Source organism: Schistocerca serialis, chromosome 4 (genome assembly GCF_023864345.2).
Source record: "Schistocerca serialis cubense isolate TAMUIC-IGC-003099 chromosome 4, iqSchSeri2.2, whole genome shotgun sequence".
Taxonomy (NCBI): domain Eukaryota; kingdom Metazoa; phylum Arthropoda; class Insecta; order Orthoptera; family Acrididae; genus Schistocerca; species Schistocerca serialis.
The window spans coordinates 765930366-765951392 of NC_064641.1; the positions used below are offsets into that span (position 1 = coordinate 765930366).

Genomic DNA, 21027 nt, shown 5'->3' on the forward strand with positions numbered 1-21027 from the left:
CCTCACAATGTCTTGTCCTGTCCACCAACTGTTCATGTTCTATAGATATTTGCATCTACAAAGAAGCAGCACCTATTTTGATACTTTTCTTGCATTGGTGTGTTGCCTGTAACACAAATTTTCAGGTGTTGATATATACTATCTTGATCCCAGTGTCATTACACCACTACTGAAATTTCTGTCATTTGTGGTGTAAGTACTATTACACACACACACACACACACACACACACACACACACACACACACACACACACACACACACCATATAGTCTTTGAAAAGATGTCGCATTTATCAGACAGCCTTCCAATCAGATTTGTCAGGTTTTATTCAGTTCAAAATTCATGCTGCTGGTAATTCAGGATGTGTGGCAGGTGAAATAAAGACTGTGTCCGTAACTTACTTACACTCAGCTGGAAATTGGTATCATTCTCACTTATCTTAAAAGTATAACACCATTTGGAAGAAAATTGAATCTTTTGTTGGTGATCTTATAGGTGCTTACACACTTCTGATGCCGTCAGCATGGAGGTGAAGTGTAGTATTATGAACACTGAATAAATTTTCAACTGGCAATATAGCTAAAATCATTTGTTCATATAGATTACCAGTTTCTGCATTTCTCTGTTGTCGTCTTTGGATCTATTGAAGGAGAAGATTTTGTAATGATGTAAACACAGACCCAAAGATGGCAACAGAGAATTGCCAAAGTGGTAATTCATATGAATAAACGATTCTAGCAATCTTGGCAGTTGAAAATTTAATCAATGTTTATAGATGCTCTTTTTCTTTAGCTATTAGCCTACAGCCTCTAGATATCACTTCCAACTTATCTTTCTAATGGAGACAGTAAAGCTCTATTTTAACCTTTTGCAACCATTAGCCAAAATAATACATGCCATGTAATGTTTTATCGGAATTAAGCTACATTTTCCATTAAGAATGCACATACCTGCTGACAGTCATATATATTTTTCACAGTTCTCGCCTGTCCTTGGCGAGTTCTCGCAGTCAGAGTGAATTTGCTAAAGAAGACTCTCCATCGAGCTCTGGCAAGGACACAGGGACGCCATCTGCATCAGAACCTACTTCAAAGAGGGCATCATTTATTGAGGTCAGTATTATGAACAAAATCTAAACTTTGTCTTATAGTTGTGCAGATGGCTTTACTTCCATGGTTGATCGATTGGTCTCTCTCTCTCTCTCTCTCTCTCTCTCTCTCTCTCTCTCTCTCTCTCTCTCTCTCTCTCTCTCCCCCCCCCCCCCCCCCCCCCCCACGTGGTCCCTTCCTCCCCACCACCCCCTTTCTTTCTCATCTTCAATCAGATTTCACTTTGGGGAGTGAACTGGGCTTTCCAAATGAGTGTTCTCTTGTTAAAAGTTGTCGTCCACCAGGCAAGCTGTTTCTGACCATTATCCATTACATATAACCCAAGAATCAAGAGGAACTACAACAAAGTAAGTTTATAATAAAAGTGTTCAGATTTAAAAGACCGTTAGCATGCATGCAGTCTTTCTCGTCTACTGGTCAACATATTTATTGAAGAAGCAGTTATGTAAATAAAGCTTTACGAGAGGGTTTCAAATTTATGGTGAAAGAATAGCAATGATAAGATTCACTGATGATGTTGCTCTCTTCTGTGACACTGACCAAGAATTGCAGGACCTTTTAAATGGGATGAACTGTCTACACAGAATATACACTGAAAATGATTGAAAGCCAAAAAAGTAATGAGGAGTAGCAGAGATGAGATTGGTCACAAAAATTGCATCAGAACTAGGGATCATGTAGTAGTTGAAGGAATGTTGCTACCTTGAAACCTAAATCATGCAATGTGGATGAACAGAGGTGGCATTGTGAAGCAGACAAGCTTACAGAGAATTTTTTACCAAAAGAAGTCTTATAACTATCAAATGTAGGCCTTAATTTTAGAAGGTTTGCGTGTCTTGGAGACTGACATTGTATGGAATTGACTCACGCAGGGGTAAACCAAGAAAAGGATTGAAGTGTTTGAGATGTGGTGCTACAGAAGGATGAAGTAAATTTGGTGGACTCATATGATGATATCCATAGAATAGGGGAGGAATGGAACACAGAGAAAACACAAGCTAGAAGAAGGGATAGGATGACAGGATATGTATTACGACATCAGGTTATGATTACCATGAGGGCAAAAACTGTAGGGGGAAATAGAGATTATAATACATACATCAAATAATTAATGATATTGGTGTAGGTTCTGCTCCAAGATGAAGAGGTAGGCTTTGTAGAAGTTATCACTGTTGGTCACATCAAACCAGCCAAAAGTGTATTGACACCTGCACCGCTCCCCACAATAAAGATGCAGCTCCATGTGCACCATGAACAAAGACCACCTAGCATCACCTATATAACATCCTCTGTGTACCCTGTGTCATTCTCAGTAACCCCAATAACTAATGCAGTGGCATGCACTCTTCCTAGGTGATTCCACCTGGGATAAGAACACTGGTGCTGCAATAGGTCCCATTCAGAAGCTAAGGCTTAACCCACGGTTGACTGTGCCCCTACTACTGTTTTTCCCTACTCTCAATCATTATACTCAAGTCTTCTTCCCACATGGACTGTTGCAGGCTTGGTAAACTGCCCACACAGACCATTTGCAGGCTCTGTAAAAAGTCTCATACTAACATCACAGTACTTCACATGCTTGTGGTATCCCAAAACACTGCAGTCCCTACAGTAGCAATATGTTATGGATGTCAAAGATCCACTAGCAAAATATTTATTTATTTATTTATTTATTTTTTTTTTTTTTGACACATGTATATTGCATTCTCACTTCTATTTGGTTGTGTTGCACACAATCTGAATAACATATAGAAAGAATATTGAAGAATTGGAAAACATTTAGAATTTTGTTTGGGGAGCACTGACTGCCGAGTCCAATAATTTGAACAAATCTAAAATTAATTTTGAACGTAGTGGTTAATAAAAAGCATCTTGGCTGCTTGGAAATATCTCCTTGAGTGTAAGTGTCAAATGTAAGAAATTAAAATTAATATGTACCAAAATGATTGTACAGAATATTTGTAAATCTATTGGTAGACATAATCATCAAGGAGACATGACAGGAAGAACCAGTTAGCAGTCAAAGAAAAGTATAACTGTAAATCTGTGCAATCTTTCCTACTGCAGAAGAAATATTATGCTTGACAGCTAAAAATCTTTTTTTGCTGTCTGCATATCTGTGCATTGCTCAGTGCCTCTTCTATTTGGTGTAAAGTGACCCAACATCACATACTTACTGTTATTCATGTGACTTATTTTAGATATTTTATTTCCCAAAATCGATAGTCTCAAATGATCTGTACATTTACGCATTCCTTTTTGTTCCCTTCACATATTTACCTCATTTTTCTACTTTAGCAGCAGGCGGAGGTACCAGTGATTATAAAAGCTTCTAAGGGTTTCTTTTTTAATGTGTCTGTAGGACTACCATATATCTATTTGGTAAATAGTACCATTTGTAGCTTATATGTTCAACAGCCATCCAGTGATAGATTTGAAACATTCTATACTTTCCCATGCATAACAGTCTTTGGGTATGTGCATCCAAGTAGCATCCGAATGTTTTCTAGACTGTCTACCCACCTTGCAGTTGACAGTTGCCACAATTCACCTTCCAGTTGGTCACCATCTGAATCTCTTCTTATCTCTTGGAATCTGCCACAGCACTGCCTTGGTCTGTCTACCATCTGGCTACATCCACTACCTGAGAAAATTTCATTTTCATTAATCATAATTATGTTTCACACTTTAGTCTGTTCCCTGAGCCATTTATTTGTCTTATGTTTATCCAGCTAATTCTCAATATGCATCTCTCCATTGCTTGTTTAGCAACCCTTAACTTTTAATGGTTTTTGAATTAGAAGCTCATGCCTCATTGCCATAAATTAGAACTGATAATACACATTCATCATAGACTTTGTGTTCGAGACTGATGGCTATCTCTGATTTGAAAAAAAAATAAATATTTAATTTTTCCAGACATTCCTCAGTTCATTGTTACTCTTCCATTTCTTTTCAAGTCCTCCTTCCTATCTTCAACTGCTCTAAATACAGGGTTTTCAAAAAGAATATATGCAATTCAAACTGTAAGACTCAGCTTTGAAACTTGGGTCACACATTTATGAACCTGTCAAGTTTAGAGTATGTATGTTCAATATGTCCTCCACCAATGACACAAACAATATTACATCAATGCTTGAATCCCTCTCATACTTGTGTAAGTAAGTCCAGTGTCACTGACATTAGGGATGCAGTCTTTCAACTCTTCTAGGTTCTGTGGTAGTGATGGTGCATGGACATTGTTATTAATGAAACCCCATAGAAAGAAGTCACAGGGCACCAAATGCGGTGGCCATGAAGTTCAGCTTAGAAGTGCTAAGGCTGGCCGGCTGACGACCAATCCAACGGCTTGGTAGAGTTTCTCAGATATTCACGCACTTTATAAGTAAGGGGGTGCCCTGTCTTGAAAAATGGTGTCCACACTCAGCCTCAGAAACAACCAGTTTTGTAATGTAACAGTATACTGCAGACCATTTCTGTGTTTCCATCAAAGAAGAATGGGCTGCAAACATATGAATGGGATATCACACAAAACCCATTGAGTGAGTGAATCTTGTACAAGTTCAGTGTGTGAGGTGGGTTCTGTATGCCTCATTCAAACATTGTGTTTATTTACTTTCCCACTGAAGTGAAAAGTCACTTCATCATTGAACACAATGTGTTGTGTAAAAGTATTGTCATTGTCAATAACATTCAAAGCTCATCAGAAAATTCCACACATTTGCATTTGTCATCATGATGCAGAGCCTGCAACAGATGTAACTTATACAGCTTCATAACCAAACTGTCTCAAAATGCACCAAGTTGTTGTTGTAAGCAGTTGTAACTCCTAAGTGGCACAACAACTTGATTATGTTTGACTTCTTCAAAAAGCGGTTTAAATTTGTGCGTTTTTCGTCAGAAACAAGAGTGTGGCAAGGACTCTCCTTTACATACACATCCTGTGTTTACAAACTGTCAATACCATCTCCAAATGTTCACCCATGTGCAGGATCAGTTTGGTACCTCAACTTGAAACCTCTTTGCATTGTAATCACAGAATAATATTTTGTAAACACCAGAACACAAAATGATTTCTGCTGTGGAGTAGCCATTTTGTCATTTGTGATGGTAACCAACCAAATAGAAGAAAAACAAACCAAGCAACAATGAACATAAACTAGACAATGTATTCATACTGCCAATAACCAAGCCGTAGCGCAGCAGTAGAAAGTCTTGACAACATAATACTTTGTAGTATGTATGTTCTTTTTGTATTGATTGGAAATTATTTTAATTTTTTGGTGATTATTTTCCTGGCATTCTTTCAAACTTGATGTATTAAGTCATTAATTAGTATAGTTACATACATTAGAAGCAAACACTACAATGTTGTAAGTAAAATGAATGTGATTCAGCTATTATTCGTAACCCACATTTTTATTTTGTTTCCTCACTTAAAGGATTTGAAAGCTTTGTCCTAGGTAAAAAAAAAAAAGACTAATTTTATAAGAAGTAAAGAAATTGTGCATGATGTGACAGTCCTACATCTTTTCCAAATTGTGAGTGATCATCGACACATGAGATGCAGGATAGTAGGCAACTAGAAAGAAACTTTCTTTAACTTCAAAGTCAGAAATGTAGATTACGAGAGTTTGTTTAGTAACTAGCTTTTTCCCTGCAGCTTTGCCCACATATGCATTGGACTCATTGCACAAACGCCTCCCCCACCTTCTCTGTGTCCATCTCTTCCTTTCTCTATCTCTCTGTCCAACTCATGCTCCCCCACCTCTGCCCCCCTTCCTTCCCACCCCTGCCCATCAGCCCCTGGCCCTCCCCCTCTCTTTCCATCTCCTTTTGTCTTCATGTCAACCTAAACTGAGACATACCCATCTGTATTTGAAGCCCCTCCAAAACAGGTTAAAAAGGAGGCTGTTGCTACTCCAGCACACGCTTGCTGTGTGGGGCAGCCTACACGTCAACCGTTTCTTGTTCCTGGTGTGTTGGTTGCTCTGTTAAGCAGGTCAATAAGGCAGGCTGATACCATTTCCACACAACATGCCTGTTTTGCAGAGAGTGTGTGTGTGTGTGTGTGTGTGTGTGTAAAAATTAATTTAAAAGCTTCTGAATTAATTCCAGCATTATTGATGCTGGGATAGATCTACAGTCTGTTGAATAGGTAGTCCACTTCTACAACTTTGAAAAGTCTGTGTATGAACATAAGATAAGTTTTATAATTGAGACAAAGTCTGCAGATAGGCTGTAATAGATTTAATATTACGTTTGCACTTGCACTCACTGTTTTCAAGATATGCGTGATTCAGAATGTACTATACTGGGAATTATTTATGATATTGCTGTTTCACTCAGTCGTAGTATCTTTTTGGGTGGTGGTGATGATACATTTGTCACATAATGAATTTTACACTGTACAAAATTAAAGCAACAGTAAAACTTTTGTTGTGCAGTTCTACTCACTGACTTTTGGGCTGCCTTTTGTAACATCATTGCTATGGTGTATCCTGTGGTCAGTGTGTTATAGTTCATGTCCTGTAGGGAGGCAGCCCAGTTTTCAGCCATTCAGCACATCCCCTTCAGTTAACTGTTAGCAGCCAATAACATTCATTCTTTCTCCAAGCAGCTAGCTGCGAGTTGTTACTAGACAGAGAGATTCTCTCTCGTGCATGCTGCACTGTTGTTGTACATCCTGACAATGTAGCTTAATTCAGAGCGACTGAATTATTCAATCATATATCGATGTTCTTTTCTTGTAGCAGTGTAGCTGTGAATGTGTATATGTGAATGTTTGAGTGGGATTTCCAAATAAATACATCAGGTGATGGCAGTAAATGTGAAGTGCTTCACAAGCAAGTGAGTAGGTTTATTTACTGCATTTATAACTTTTTGGAATGTGAACCTGAAAGTGGGACTCTCATTTTTGACATTTTGAAAACACAAGAACAAACTACAGAAGCATGTATGTGCAACAGAACAGAGAATAGTAAAAAAAGTGTCAGCTGTAGAAACTTCAGGAAAATTTTATTTCCTGTCACCTGGAAAGCAAATCTAAATCATAAGAAACCTTGTAACACAAATGGATGGTTTTGACAATGATATTTTAAAATGCCCCATGTTTGAAATGTATGTAAGCAGTGAATACCCAACATTACAAGAACTTGTTACAGTTATGCATAAGAAAATTGGCTTCAGAGGTAGCTCTATGCCAGGCAAAGGATTATAAGACTTGGTTTCAGATATGTTAAGAAGAGAGTTTTTGATTAAAAGAAGTGACACAGGTGCGGCACGAACCACATCAGTTATAAAGATGCATGATACAAGAGGAGGAGGTAGTTCAACAGTTTATGGCTTTGATGAAATGTGGGTGATTTGAAATAATTCCATGAATACATGCTGGAAAGAGTGTGATGGTACAGTAGTTTTAAAGTTCTCATAGGAAAAGTTTCTCAGATGCTTTCTCACCTTCTGGTTTCGTTCATGAGAGTAAGTTTGTATTTAGGTGTAAGAAAAATAGCAGTGACTTCAATTTGGAAAAGAGTGCTGTCAGTTTCAAGAAGTGGTTCACTGAACAATGTTTACCATACCTTGCTTCGAAGTTAGTGATTGTAATTACCCTGCCAGTTATCTTTCAGCTGTTACAGAGAAAACACCAAGCACAAACACCAGGAAAGCCGATTTTGTGCTCTTACTTAAAAATGAAAATATTCCGCACAGTTTAAGTTAGACTTGTGCAGAACTCCTGCAGACTGTAATTTGACTTTCTTGCATATGAATGTGATGACACAGTTTTGCATTCACTTACACACCACTGTCAGTATGGGGTGGTTCAAAATGAATATATGGGTTTAAAATCTTTGTAGCATTTATTACATTCAGTTTACAATTACAAATAAAAGAAGCTCAAATAGTTCTGTTTGTATACCACTGCACAAATGGAAGAGCGTGGAGTTACCATGAGAGTGGAGAACACGTTGAGCAAGTGAGAGACTTTCACAAGTAGTGCCAAGATATCAGTTTGCCAGGCTGGTCATGAACGAGCAGCTCCAGTGAGGTATTTATGGAGGCTCTTAAGGAGATACTTTCAACTACGTCCTGATCGTTTGCAGTTCTTACAGACTCAAAAGCCTACAGACCACAGTTCATGTGCCAACTTTGAAAACTAAATGCTACTGCATGATGAAGATTTTCTGAATACTGTAGTCTTCAGTGATGAATTAACATTTCACCTAAGTGGAAATACCACCACACATAATGTGTGCATCTGGGGGTCAGCAAATCACCAGGGGATATTTTAACTGTCATACCCCGGCGGAAAGGTTAACAGTCAAGCAACTGTAACTGGTGTTTCATATCTTCATGAACTACAGCTCTTTTCTCAACTGGAAGAAGTTGAAACACACAACTGTAGCAGAAAGATGGTGTGCCGTCTGACTGGCATAAACCAGTACCCAATTGGTTAAAAGATGTTCTGCCCGACTGCTGGATTGGCTGCAAGGGGCAGATGACAGAAATTGTTTTGCATGACCTCCACGTTCGCACCCTATATGGTGCCATGCGATTTTTATCTCTGGAGATTCATAAACCATCATGGGTATGTGTCCCCACTACCAGGTGATCTACCCGACTTCAAAAACAGCATTGTTACAACAATTACTCCAGACACACTAATCAGGGCTTGCAAAGAACTTTCCTATCGATTCGATGCATGACGAATGATGCTCGCATTCCACTAAGAGTCCGCTCATACTGTTCAGAGACTGTTTGAACAGAAGTTTCCAGGTATTCAAGTTCAGAGTCATGATGAAGTTCACAAATTAGTGGATAAATTTCGTGAAATGGGAAGTGTTAAAGTCAGGAAGTGTAAACGATGACATACAGTGCTCACAGAAGCTTGGCTTGATGACATTCCCCTAAAATGTCTCTTAGATGTCTTTAGCAGTAAACACAAATATTGTGCAGTTCTTTACAAAGAGGTGCTAAGCTGCGTGAGCTAAAGCCTTGTAAAGTATCAGTAGTACAAGAACTTTGACTGGTGATCCTGTGCACAGGGTTAAGCTTTAATGGGTTTGAAACAAGTGCATGAAGATAAAATGGATCCTTACCTTATTTTGTTTTCAGGTGAGGCTTGGTTCCATTTACAAAGGTATCTTAATTCCCAATAGACCTGTTTTGCTTCATGAGGAACCCCTTCATGATCAGAAAATAGGGGTGTGGTATGCAGTTAGTGGTGACAGAATAGTAGGCCCAATTTTTTTAGTCACACAGTTAAAAGTGAAAGATATGTGCAAAACATTTTGTGGCCGACAGAGTGAAAGAGAGCAAAGCTTTGCGTTTTTTAAACATGATTTGGCAAGGGCTCATATGGCAAATGATTCCTTGAATGCAATTCACGATGTGTTCGATGAAAGTGAGAGTGATTAGTAACAATATCTTGCCTGCTAGAAGTCCTGATTTAACTCCGTGCAATTTTTATTTGTGGGGTGCACTGAATGACAAAGTGAAAACAACAAATCCTCACACGATAGAGGAACTCAAGGATAATATCTGTGAATCAATTAATTCAATATCTCGGAGGTTATTACATTGTGTGATTAATAATTTCTTGAGTATGTGTAAGAAATGCATGGAAAATAATGGCACGCAGTTCCAGCATCTCCTTGTGTGACATGGGTGAGTACAAAATTTATGTGCTTATATTTTACATGTAGTCATGCTATGCCACAGCAGTAGATGGCAACACGGAATCTGATCGCTGGGCAACGGAGCACTCACTGCCCAGCATCTACTGCACCTCACAGGCGGTCATCAGATAAATGGTACACCCCATATTAAACATATTGTCCAAGGAGAAAGTAAGCTTTTCCCAGCACATTGTATGCTCTAATTTTTCATGAGAATGCAGCCCAATAAGTTCGTCGAAAACTCTTGATATTTCAACAAGTGAACATGTCATTTTCAAGGCATGAATTCCAAAGTACCTTAAAATGACAGAGGGTTACCTGTCAAAATATTGTTAGTTTTCGACATTATCAATCGATATTCTCTTGATTTATTCACAGGAGATGGTTGTTTGTGTGTTCAGTGGATCATAAATACAGTCTCTCACTGTAATGTCAAACGAGCTAGTTTACACTAACAATGCCTGTTGGCAATGAAAGATACAATAACATACTGACAACACTAGTTTCCGCTATCAGTAACTCTTTTCATACACAGTGATTTACATTTAACTAAAACTCACACTTACCAACAAACATGCATTATACATATTTAAAAATTGTGTGGAGTAGAAGTTGTGTTGACCAAATATAATGATTTGAGTTTGAAGTTTATTTTGTTTATATTAATTTTTTTCTTATAGTACAGTCCAAATCGCAATAAGTGGCAATTATTGCAGGCAGTTTTTGATGACTCTGTTCTTAGATAGTCCTCATTTTGAGAAACATTGTACTCAACGGCTTCACAGAGCTCCATCAGCTGTTCTCACATTCCAGTGTCAGGCTGACTAAAGCTGTTCAGCAGTGGACCCAATGTTGAGATGTGAAGTAAGAGTTCTTTCTCACAGACGATTGATTGAAATTTGTTTTAAAATCTATTATTCCCACCATAGATTTGAACGTGTAATATGATGTACCATAGGTAAATGAATCTGATTGTTGTCTGCTTCGACACATGGCAACACGGACTGTTTACCTGCTCTCTGCTGCCACACCCCTGCATGCTTCACTTCTCTTCCGCCTCTATGGTCGAGAGTGCCTTCCTACGTGATGTGGGCTGTGACGTGTGAAAGTGAAAAAAATCCCTGTTTAATAGTGTTTCTGTTGTTGCAGCTTACTGTTTGCTTCTAGTAGAAGCCTGCTTTTAATTTAAAATTTGTGAAAAATGATGTTATTGTGATGTCTTTGAAATCAGTACTCCACTACAGTGATGGAAAATCAGATTTCTTATGGCAAACAGGAGTGTAATCAAGCATACAAAAGCCTTCCATGATATTTTCTTTATCTTTTCAAAGTTTTTCAGTCTGATATAATTGGCCATTGACTCAAAGTAGAAGACAAAACTGTGTGTTCACAATTTTTTTAGAAAAATGGCAAATTACATTAAGTAACAACAAAATCATATAAAATGTTTGTATAGAATCTGATTAAACACATTTTATATTCTCTTTGTTATTTTCATAGGTATCTTCCCCCCTCCCCTTCCCTTCCCCCCCCCCCCCCCCCCTCCCTCCTGGGGAAACAGCTTTTCTTCTACTTTTTCTACCATAGGAAATCACTAAACACAGTTACTTAAGGAGGGTAAAAATTAACAATTGTCAGTGACATTCAGTGTTGGGTCTCCAATTGTGTGAATGAGACAGCACAGCTTGCATACACTTTTCAGTGTGTCAGCAGAAGTTGAAGTGTCATTTGAAGTGTAAATCGTGCATCACTGTCACTGAAGGTAAGAATTATTGTCAGCAAGGTGAGGTTGTCCACTGAATTGACATACATCAAAGCGACAACATATGAACATTCAGTTGCTATCATGAGAGAGAAAACACTGAAGATCCTCCTCATAATTGTCGCTTGTGGTCAACAACACAAGCTGATAACTGCTTCCTATAGATTATAGCCCATTGTTACCCCAAGAAGAAAGCAATAGAACTGTTCTTCACCTTTTTGGAGGCACATAGGAAGGTTATGTTGTCCATTACAGTATGTTAACTGCCTCCACACACTGAATTTCTCCTCTGGGTGTCCATTACTAATTCCCTTGTACCATGATGCACAAAAAGGCAGGCAAGGGAACATCTGGAATGGACTCTATATCAGTGTCTTGAAATTCTCTCCATTGACGAGTGTAGTATTTGTCTGAAACCTGCTGCCCTCTCACAGGGAAGGTGGTGATGTACCTAGGACTGAGACAACCAGTCAATTAAACTAGCACAAACATGAGGCCGAGGAAGCTGATAAAGGAAGATAAAGCAATGCAGGCAGGCAGGCAGGCAGGCAGTTTTGTGTTTTGAAGGTCCCATGTCTCTTCCACTTACTGGGACACACATGTGCCCCAATAAATTGTAAGATGTCTCGAGTAGGGTTTTTGCCGGTGCTTATGATGCAGTTACATGAAGTTGGACCTACAGTGCTGTATCCAGAACTGATGTTAGTCCTATGTGCTGGGTGTAGGGAGACAGTCCAAATAAGTCATTCCTGTCATTGTGTGAGTTGGCATAGTTTTTAAGATGATGGACAGCAGTGTAAAAAATTGTTATTATTGAAAAATTTGTTATTACTGAAAAATTTGTTGGCATTTGTACATGTTAACTGGCATGTGCATCCACTTCACTGCACTATGAATGCCAAATTTCAATATGATCTTGTGTTTAATGTTTGTGACACAAATTGACTGTGAAAGGAATTCAAATAAAAATATTATCCAATTTCCTATGTATTTGAATATATTTTTTCCCAATTTCTTTTCTTCAATAAATACTGCTGAACCGAAGTTGCATCTCTGTATCCAGTTCCAACACTATCTGTATCATAACTGGTGTTTTTCTAGTAGAAAGTACGAAATGAATAAAAATGTTTTAAAATTCTAGCTACAGATTTCTACAAACAAGTTATAACTTCTGAGATTCCACAGAATGTATCCATGCTACAGGTGATGGCAGCTGTCTATGAGATGAACACTGAGTGATAACTACCTCATCATCAAGATACTGAACCCTAATCTTCCCTTTTCTTCCCCTTACTACCAGACAGCTGAATTTGTTCATCATAAATTGGTCACAAGTTCACTGTATGTATAAAATGATTATCCACATAGCCGCTCTTCCACATGTCAAGTATGCTAGCGACAAGACCCAAGTCACACCAGTATTCAAGAAAGGTAGTATGAGTAACCCTCTACATTACAGGTCCAGGTTGTTAACATCGATATGCAGTGCGATTTTAGAACATATATTGTGTTTGAACATTATGAAATACTGTGAAGATGAAGATGGTGGTCTATTGACACAGTCAGCACAGGGCCTATGCTGCTCCGTATCTATATAAACAATTTAGGAGACAGTCTGAGCAGTTGTTTGCAGATAATGCTGTCGTTTACTAGTAAAGTCATCAGAACATCAAAACCAATTGCAAAAAGATTTAGATAAGATGTCTGTATGGTGCGAAAACTGGCAGTTGATCCTAAATAATGAAGTGTGAGGTTGTCCACATGAATGCTGAAAGGAACCCTTTAATCTTTGGTGACATGATAGATAAGTCAAATCTAAAGGCTGTAAATGGAAGTAAATACCTAGGAATTACAATAATAAAAAAACTTGAATTGGAGTACTGCTGTGTGGCTTGAGATCCTTACCAGATAGGATTAATGGAGTACATCGAGAAAATTCACAGAAGAGCAGCAAGTTTTATATTATTGAGGAATATGGGAGAGAGTGTCACAGACATTGTAAAAGATTTGTGTGAAAATCGTCAAAACAAAAGTACTTCCCATTGCAGTGGTATCTTCTCACAAAATTTCAGTCACCAACTTCCTCCTCCATAAGTGAAAATATTTTGTTGATACTGTCCTACATGAAGAGAAATGATCATCATAATAAAATGGGGGAAATAGCAGCCCACACAGAAAGAATAGGTGTTTTTTTCCCACACACTGTTAGAGAGTGGAATAATAGAGAATTATTGTGGAGGTGGTTCAGTGAACCCTCTGCAAGGCATTTAAGTGTGATTTGCAGATGTGGCTGGTGATCCCTTTGTAAGGATGTTCCTTTAGGACAGTCTGACGGTTTCAATAGAGAAAAGCAAGTGTATGTTTGGGGAATCCGGTGAACCAAAGGAGACCTTACAAAACTGTTACACAACCTTGTCTTGAGTGATGTTAATCAGCCAACAGTCCTTATTACAACAAATAAGGATTGAAAAGATTCTTAGTTGTGGGGGAATTTAACGAGCTGTATAAATCAGAACAGCCACAGTGCTTAGCATGAGATGATAAAGTTACCTTCAAAGATGTTCAAAGAATATATTATTCTCTCTCGTATATAGTGTTAAAACTGTAGAAATTAGGACACACATATAAGCATACTTAAAATATTTTTGTGATCTTAACTTCAGTATATCTGTCTGTTGCTACTTTTGCTATTAACACTGTTGTTTCTTAGCAACGAATTCATTAAAAGCAAATGTATATTTGTCATGGATACACATGTAAGCCTATGACCTTTAATAGAAACACACAATTTGTATGATTAATAGCTTAAAATTAACAGATAGTTACAGAAATCATTGTTGGATCACTCCAGCTTTCAATTGTTCAAGTAATGTTGAATTTCATAAGCAGATAGTGGATAGGGGAAGATCAGGAACAAGATTTGAGTAAAGATAGGTTTTTATACATGAGATCAGTTTGATTGGTATTTTCTGCAGTACACCAGTTTGCAACCAGCAGCATAAACACGCGCACGCGCACACACACAGCTGGCCGGAGTGGCTGTGCGGTTCTAGGTGCTACAATCTGGAGCCGAGCAACTGCTACGGTTGCAGGTTGGAATCCTGCCTCGGGCATGGATGTGTGTGATGTCCTTAGGTTAGTTAGGTTTAATTAGTTCTAAGTCCTAGGCAACTGACCTCAGAAGTTAAGTCGCATAGTGCTCAGAGCCGTTTGAACACACACAAAAACACACACACACACACACACACACACACACACACACACACACACACACGTACGTAGGTACGTACTTTTCATTAAAGTCTGTCATTTGTCTGACTGACAACATGTATAGCCCCAGCAAAATTTTAGGCTCCACCTGTTCTTCCACATTGATAATGGGTAAGTGTCTGTACTGTAGAGACTGTTACACACTATATCATACATTACCTATTATCTGTAATTACCTTACACAAATGTCATAAGCTTTTCCATTTAATATGTCCTAGCTCAAGGGTATTTCATTGTTGCAATATCAGTACCAGGACCTTGGTGGGCAATATCAGTACCAGGACCTTGGTGGAGCAGAATTTGGTGTCCATTTTCAGTTACAAGTTATGCACAGGTTGATTACTACAGCATGGACACTTTAATGTTGTAGTTTCAGTTTGGGTGTGTTTTGATTTATTGTTGTGAAGATACAGGCAGAGGTCAAGCCTTGAACTAGTCAGTCGACAACACTGCCAACTTGGGAAAGCAATTGCACAGTAGCCATTACCAGATGCTTTGTCTACTTTGCTGTGCTTGGTGTTGTGCATTGCTTGTTGTCTTTCCTTACTTTGAAAAGAGTGAAGAAACTAATCCTTGTACATTAGGAGGTTTAAATACAAATTCACAAGAAAATACAGGATTGATGATCCCTATGGCCATATATCAGTTGTGCTTTCACAGAAGCACAAGACATAGTTGTAGATGACCAGTCCTGTGAGAGCGAGATGGGGCTTGTTCTCCTGTATGTCTCCTCTCCCCACAGCAGCAGATGTTTGTGGTTGTTTGCTGTCATAGCCAACTGGCAAGTAAGTTGCACATGTTTATAAATAACAGGGAATTATAAGCTGTTTATGTAGCCTCACCCATTCACAATCTGTGGTTATCTAAATGTTATTTCAGGTAGCTCTGTCAGTGGAGTATTATCTACAAAAAACAGGTATTAGGCTTAGAATTGTGCATTGGGCAGTTTTATTCTGTCAAAGATCTAACTACTCTAAACCTCTACTCTATAGAATGTTCAGTGTATATTCTTGTTAAGAGTATATTACTGCCCTCTAGCACTGCATTTAAACACCAAACAATTCCTGTGGATAAATTTTAGCACTATTTATTTTATCATCCCGATGTCACTTCCTCTTCCAGTTTCGTTTTTACTAATTAGTGAATTTTTTTTCCTATATGTTCTGAATTATTAATAGTTGTTTCCTTGAGGGACACACAACTTTAAAGAAATATTATGATGTTGTTGTTGTATATTATTGTTTTCATTGCTTGAAGAGTGTGACCCAAACACAAGTGCTGGTTTTTGTGTACCTTTCGCAGGCAGAATGTGTGCAGAAGAAAGATCTCATTTAATGGGATGCTCTTGCTCAGCACTATGCAAAATGAATTAAACAGTTATTGTGGAGTTTTTCTACCCTCTCCTGTTGCCATTGGAAAAGTAGATTGTGGAAATGTTAGAGCTTATGTTAAACATCTGAATTCTTATAATATTTTTGCATACATAACTACTTGTAGCATGAACGAGCTAGCAGACCATGCATGTGAATTTGCGTTTACTCTCTGTTGAATAATGAGTGATTGTACATTGAGAATCTCTAAAACAGACCTCTCGTACACATTCTAAATAAAGAGTAGAACATTAGCTGTGCTATATGGAACATTTGCAAAATTTGTTTATGAAGTATGTTGTTTAATTGGTATGAAAAAACTGTTTTAAAGCAAACATTTGTAGAATTTTAAGTTAGCTAAAATTTAATTGTATTTCTACTAAATGTTCAATATGAGACTGTAATGATTTATGTAATGGTAGTGCTCATGAGACTGCCATAATTAATCTGGTACTTTTGATGGTAGTGCCAAAAGTAATGAGATCTGTTACAGCAAAAGCCTCGATATTTATGAATGTTCTTCTGATTCTTTCTAAGTTGTATTTGTAGATTTTTGGTGCAACTCATTCTTTAGTATTCTAAGAACAGATGAATCATGTCTTATGTTTCAGAAACCTACTGCATCTTCCAAACAGGGCGTCACAAGCCCAGAATCTGTACCTTTGAAGCAGAGTTCTCAAAGACCTCGAAGCTTGGCAGGGAGTAGCATTGGGGAGGATCAAGTAATTTTTATAGATCTTTTCTTCAACTCTAATTGTGTTCTAAATCTGTGTTACACATGAGGATATTGTGTTTTGATTATCCATCATTTGTCTTGGTCATTTATACTGTTGGAACACTCACTCTCTGAATGCATTGTAGTTGATGATTATTAGCTTCATAGCTGTAGAGCTCATTGGCATAGAATATATGTGACATATTCATATGTTGAAAGGAAATAAATTTTTTTACCTTAATGTGTAAACGTGAAATGTTTGCAGCAAATTTCATGTGGTTGTACAGTGTAACCACACCACTGGCAGTCAGTATTAGTGAGTGAAGAACATTGTTCACTTATATTTTCAGCTCTATTATCTTTTCGTACTCCCCTGTAAGTTAATCACAAATTACCTTTATGCACTCACAGAGAAATGAGTAAGTGTGGACATCAAAAAATTTGTTAAACATGTCACCATTGATACTCAGGATTTTTTTAAACATGTTTAATAGTCAGTGTAATTTACTAAATGTTTTCTATTCATGTTTACTTCCCTTGTCATTCTGCCTATGATATTCAGCTTTTTGCGACTTGACATTATGTGATTATTATACATAACGAGATAAATCTTTTAGGCATAGAGCAATTAAAATGAGATACTGTAATGGTGAAAAAAATGCATTGTTGCTGCTCACACTTATTACATGATGCTGTCTGAATTCTCAACAGTCCAGCATAGTAATGATTATTATAAATTCTTTAAGATGGGATTAATGTTACATTAAGTAATATCATTAAGACAGTAGTTACTTGTAACCGACATTTTTTTAGGAACTTGATGCTTTACATTCAGTAAAGTAAATAGCTTCTTTCTCAGCAGTAAATAACTATGATTTTTAAACTGCTTCTTAAATGTTACTTTCTATGCCAATGAGTCAATGAAATGGAATTGTTCAAACCACTATTCTGTAGATTAGATAGGTTGTTAGGGTGTGCCAGATAATTCTAAAAGAACTGCTTTTTAGCTAACACAAAAACTAAAACATCAGAAGTTAAATCAGAATAAAGCAGATGTACTAGTGCTTTCTGATATAACTAGTCTGTCTAGTTTCTTTACATTAAAATAGTAAAGGCTTCCATTACAAAATATTTGACCTTTCACCTCCCTCGCCCCTGCCCCCCCATGTGTGTGCTCTGTACTTGCTTCGAGGTCTTGGCTGCTTTTCAATCTTAAGTTAAAGCTTATTTTAAAAACAATGTGCAGATATTTTTAACAGTGAGTGGTAAGTTGCCTTTGAATTATTACTGATTTTGTGTTGTTTTGTAAAATACATCTAACGTCTGTGTGATGCATCTGCATAGTGTCAGTTTCATAACCAGTCTGAATTCTATTTAGGCTATTGCAGGGATGCAGATAGATCTTCAGTCATTACGTAAGGAATTATTACATGGATTTCATGCCACTGATTTCATTGTGTTTGTTGTAATGTTAAGTTATTTCACCACTTTGTAGGAAGAAAAATAAGTGTTTCATGCACATGGCCAGAGATATGTGTTATTTCAAATAAAAACCTTCACACAGGTTGTATATGTAATGGTAACTACCAGCAGTTGCCTTACATTTACGGAAGATCAAAGTTTCTTTACTGTATCATTACAATGACATGCATAATATCTATCATTTAGTGTGTAAATTTTACATAGAATGTAAAATTTTATTTTTTATTATAGCTGAAATGAATACTATGTATGGTGCTTGCTGTACATAGAATTCGTTTTATGACAATATTTACAAAAAGCAATTGGTGTTTGCATGATTGATTTGAAACCTAGTATTTAATAAGACGATGCTTCATTGTATGAGGGCCACTCTCACTAAAAAGAACAGTGTTTTAGTCATAATGTGAATACTTTAGAAATGAAATGTGTTCTCAACACAATTTTCCCGTTCTTGGCTACCTTATGTTGTATTGCGACTAGGATCAGAGAGGTTTAAGACTCGGTCCTGTTGTGCACTGACCACAGTTCAGCAGGTGTCACTAAAGTATCATCTTCTAATCACATTGAACGAAAGGGCTCTATTAGTTTTCTAAGGGGGTATGAGCTACTTGGTACAAGCCCAAAATGGTAAGAAGAGTTTGGCATTGTTATCCAATGAAGTGTTTTGTCTACATACTTCATTCTTTATGTGATATGTTGACACTCCATGAGTGGAATCTTGGCTGCCGAAAACCCAGAATTTCTGCTCACTTCCTCTATCTAACATGTCAGTGAATGTCTGTCACTTCCATGTTTGAAATGGCATAGCTACATTTCATCTTTTGTCAAATTCACTGGTGAAAGGAACTTATAACCATGACATACTGTGGCTAGAAATGTCTCATTATATTCGGGTGTTTCTTTGTGGCAATGTGTCAACATACCTAAAACACATCTGTGCCAGATAGGTTCTAACCCCAGCTTGCTCAATACTCTGTACACATTTGTTCCTTCAGTTCCTAATATGATGGGCATTTGTTTTATGTATATCATAATCCTATCTGAACATGTCATAATTTCTTCAGGTCAACATTTTTTGCAGGAGTCAGTGCTAAAAAAGTTTCTCAGGTTGATAACTGTATCACTGTACAGAATGACTTATTGTCCAGTCTCATATTCTGATAAAGGGCTAGATGAAGGGAGCAATAATGTGTTTTCAGAAATGTCACAAACACTGCAAATTGATTTGTTTAATAGCATTTATGTTGTTGAATCTCTCACATTGTACAGTGTGTATGCTACTTGTAGTTTGTCACTCAGTGAAAAATGCTGAAGATTAGAGCATCCTCTGTTCATCAGTTAATGTGTGTATAGCAACAAATTTTGCTATGAATTTATCCATCACTGGATATGGGATCATGGCTGTACTTCCAAGCTAAAATGTAAGCTCAGCCACACACACAATGCAAAAGCACCAATTTAACAGGTTTTAAAAGCATCTACCTTTGACATGCATTAAATTAGTGTTTTTGCGTTGTGTGTGGCTGACCCCACATTTTAGCTTTCTAGTTTTACTACATTTTCGCCATACATGTGTTTTGTTTTTTGCTTCTAGTAAAGATTTCTTGTTGTCACTCTCACAACTCAATAACTCAAATTAATACATTGCCTTTGGGGGCTCATTTGGAAGTGCCATTAATGAAAATGTATTTAATTAGATTTAAATGCAATTAGGAAGCTGCCATTATTTATGATATAAGTACCAAATGTGTAGAATAAACACAATTTTTTTAAACACACTGCTTTTGGGGTGACTGTTTCTAACTTCTAATTTTGCTTGGAATGGCTTTATAACCTTCAGTTTTCTTCCTTCATGATACTGAGAATGGAAAATTAATTTTTATTTTATAGTTTGTGGAGGTTGTACTTTTACGGATTTGGTGTATGTCAGTTGTGATGCATCAAAAGCAAAACTAACTTCTATTAAAAGCGTAAATTATCTGATCAAAAGTGTCTGGACACCTGTTAATGGACATTAATATGGAGTATGTGTATCCATACCCTCTATGATGGCTTCACCTCAGCTAGGGACTATTTGAATGAGGTGTCTGACTGTCTGAAGGAATGGCAGCTCAGTCTTTCTCAAGGGCTGAAACCAGAGTAGTAGTGATGTTGGACGATGGGGTCTGGAGTGAAGCCAATGTTCTAACTCATTCCGAAGATGATCCATAGGGTGCAGATCAAGACTCGGGGCAGACCGGTCCAATTCTGGAATGTTATTGCCTACATACCGTTGCCTCACAGATGCTGCTTAATGACAGTGCCTTTCATGCTGATGCAATCAATTATTGTCTCTGAATTGTTCCTCTAATGTTCACAGTACACAATGTTGTAAAGTGTGTCCATATCTTGGATTCAGTTTTTTATACTGCAATAGGAGGATTACACCCTAACCACACAAAACACCCCTATACCATACTATTCCATACCGTGTATAACTATAACACGTCCTCCATACTTCACTGTTGACACTACACCTGACAGCAGGTAACCTTTTGTAGGCATTCACCATACCAAAACCCTTCCATTAGTTTTCTATAAGGTACAACGTGATTCATCACTCCTAGTTACTCATTAATAGTCATTCAGTGTCCAATGCT

General features: G+C 37.5%; 1 protein-coding gene across 4 annotated transcripts in view; it reads left to right on the plus strand.

The window, feature by feature from the left end:
• LOC126473313 (dynactin subunit 1) overlaps positions 1 to 21027 on the plus strand; it is a 158826-nt gene that overhangs the window by 46209 nt on the left and 91590 nt on the right. For 3 of the 4 annotated variants that reach the window (XM_050100291.1, XM_050100293.1, XM_050100292.1), the window contains 2 exons: positions 982 to 1114; positions 16803 to 16913. In XM_050100291.1, coding sequence (XP_049956248.1) covers positions 982 to 1114; positions 16803 to 16913 — 244 coding nt within the window. The remainder of the gene's footprint in view (positions 1 to 981; positions 1115 to 16802; positions 16914 to 21027) is intronic. The other variant, XM_050100294.1, reaches the window with a different exon arrangement.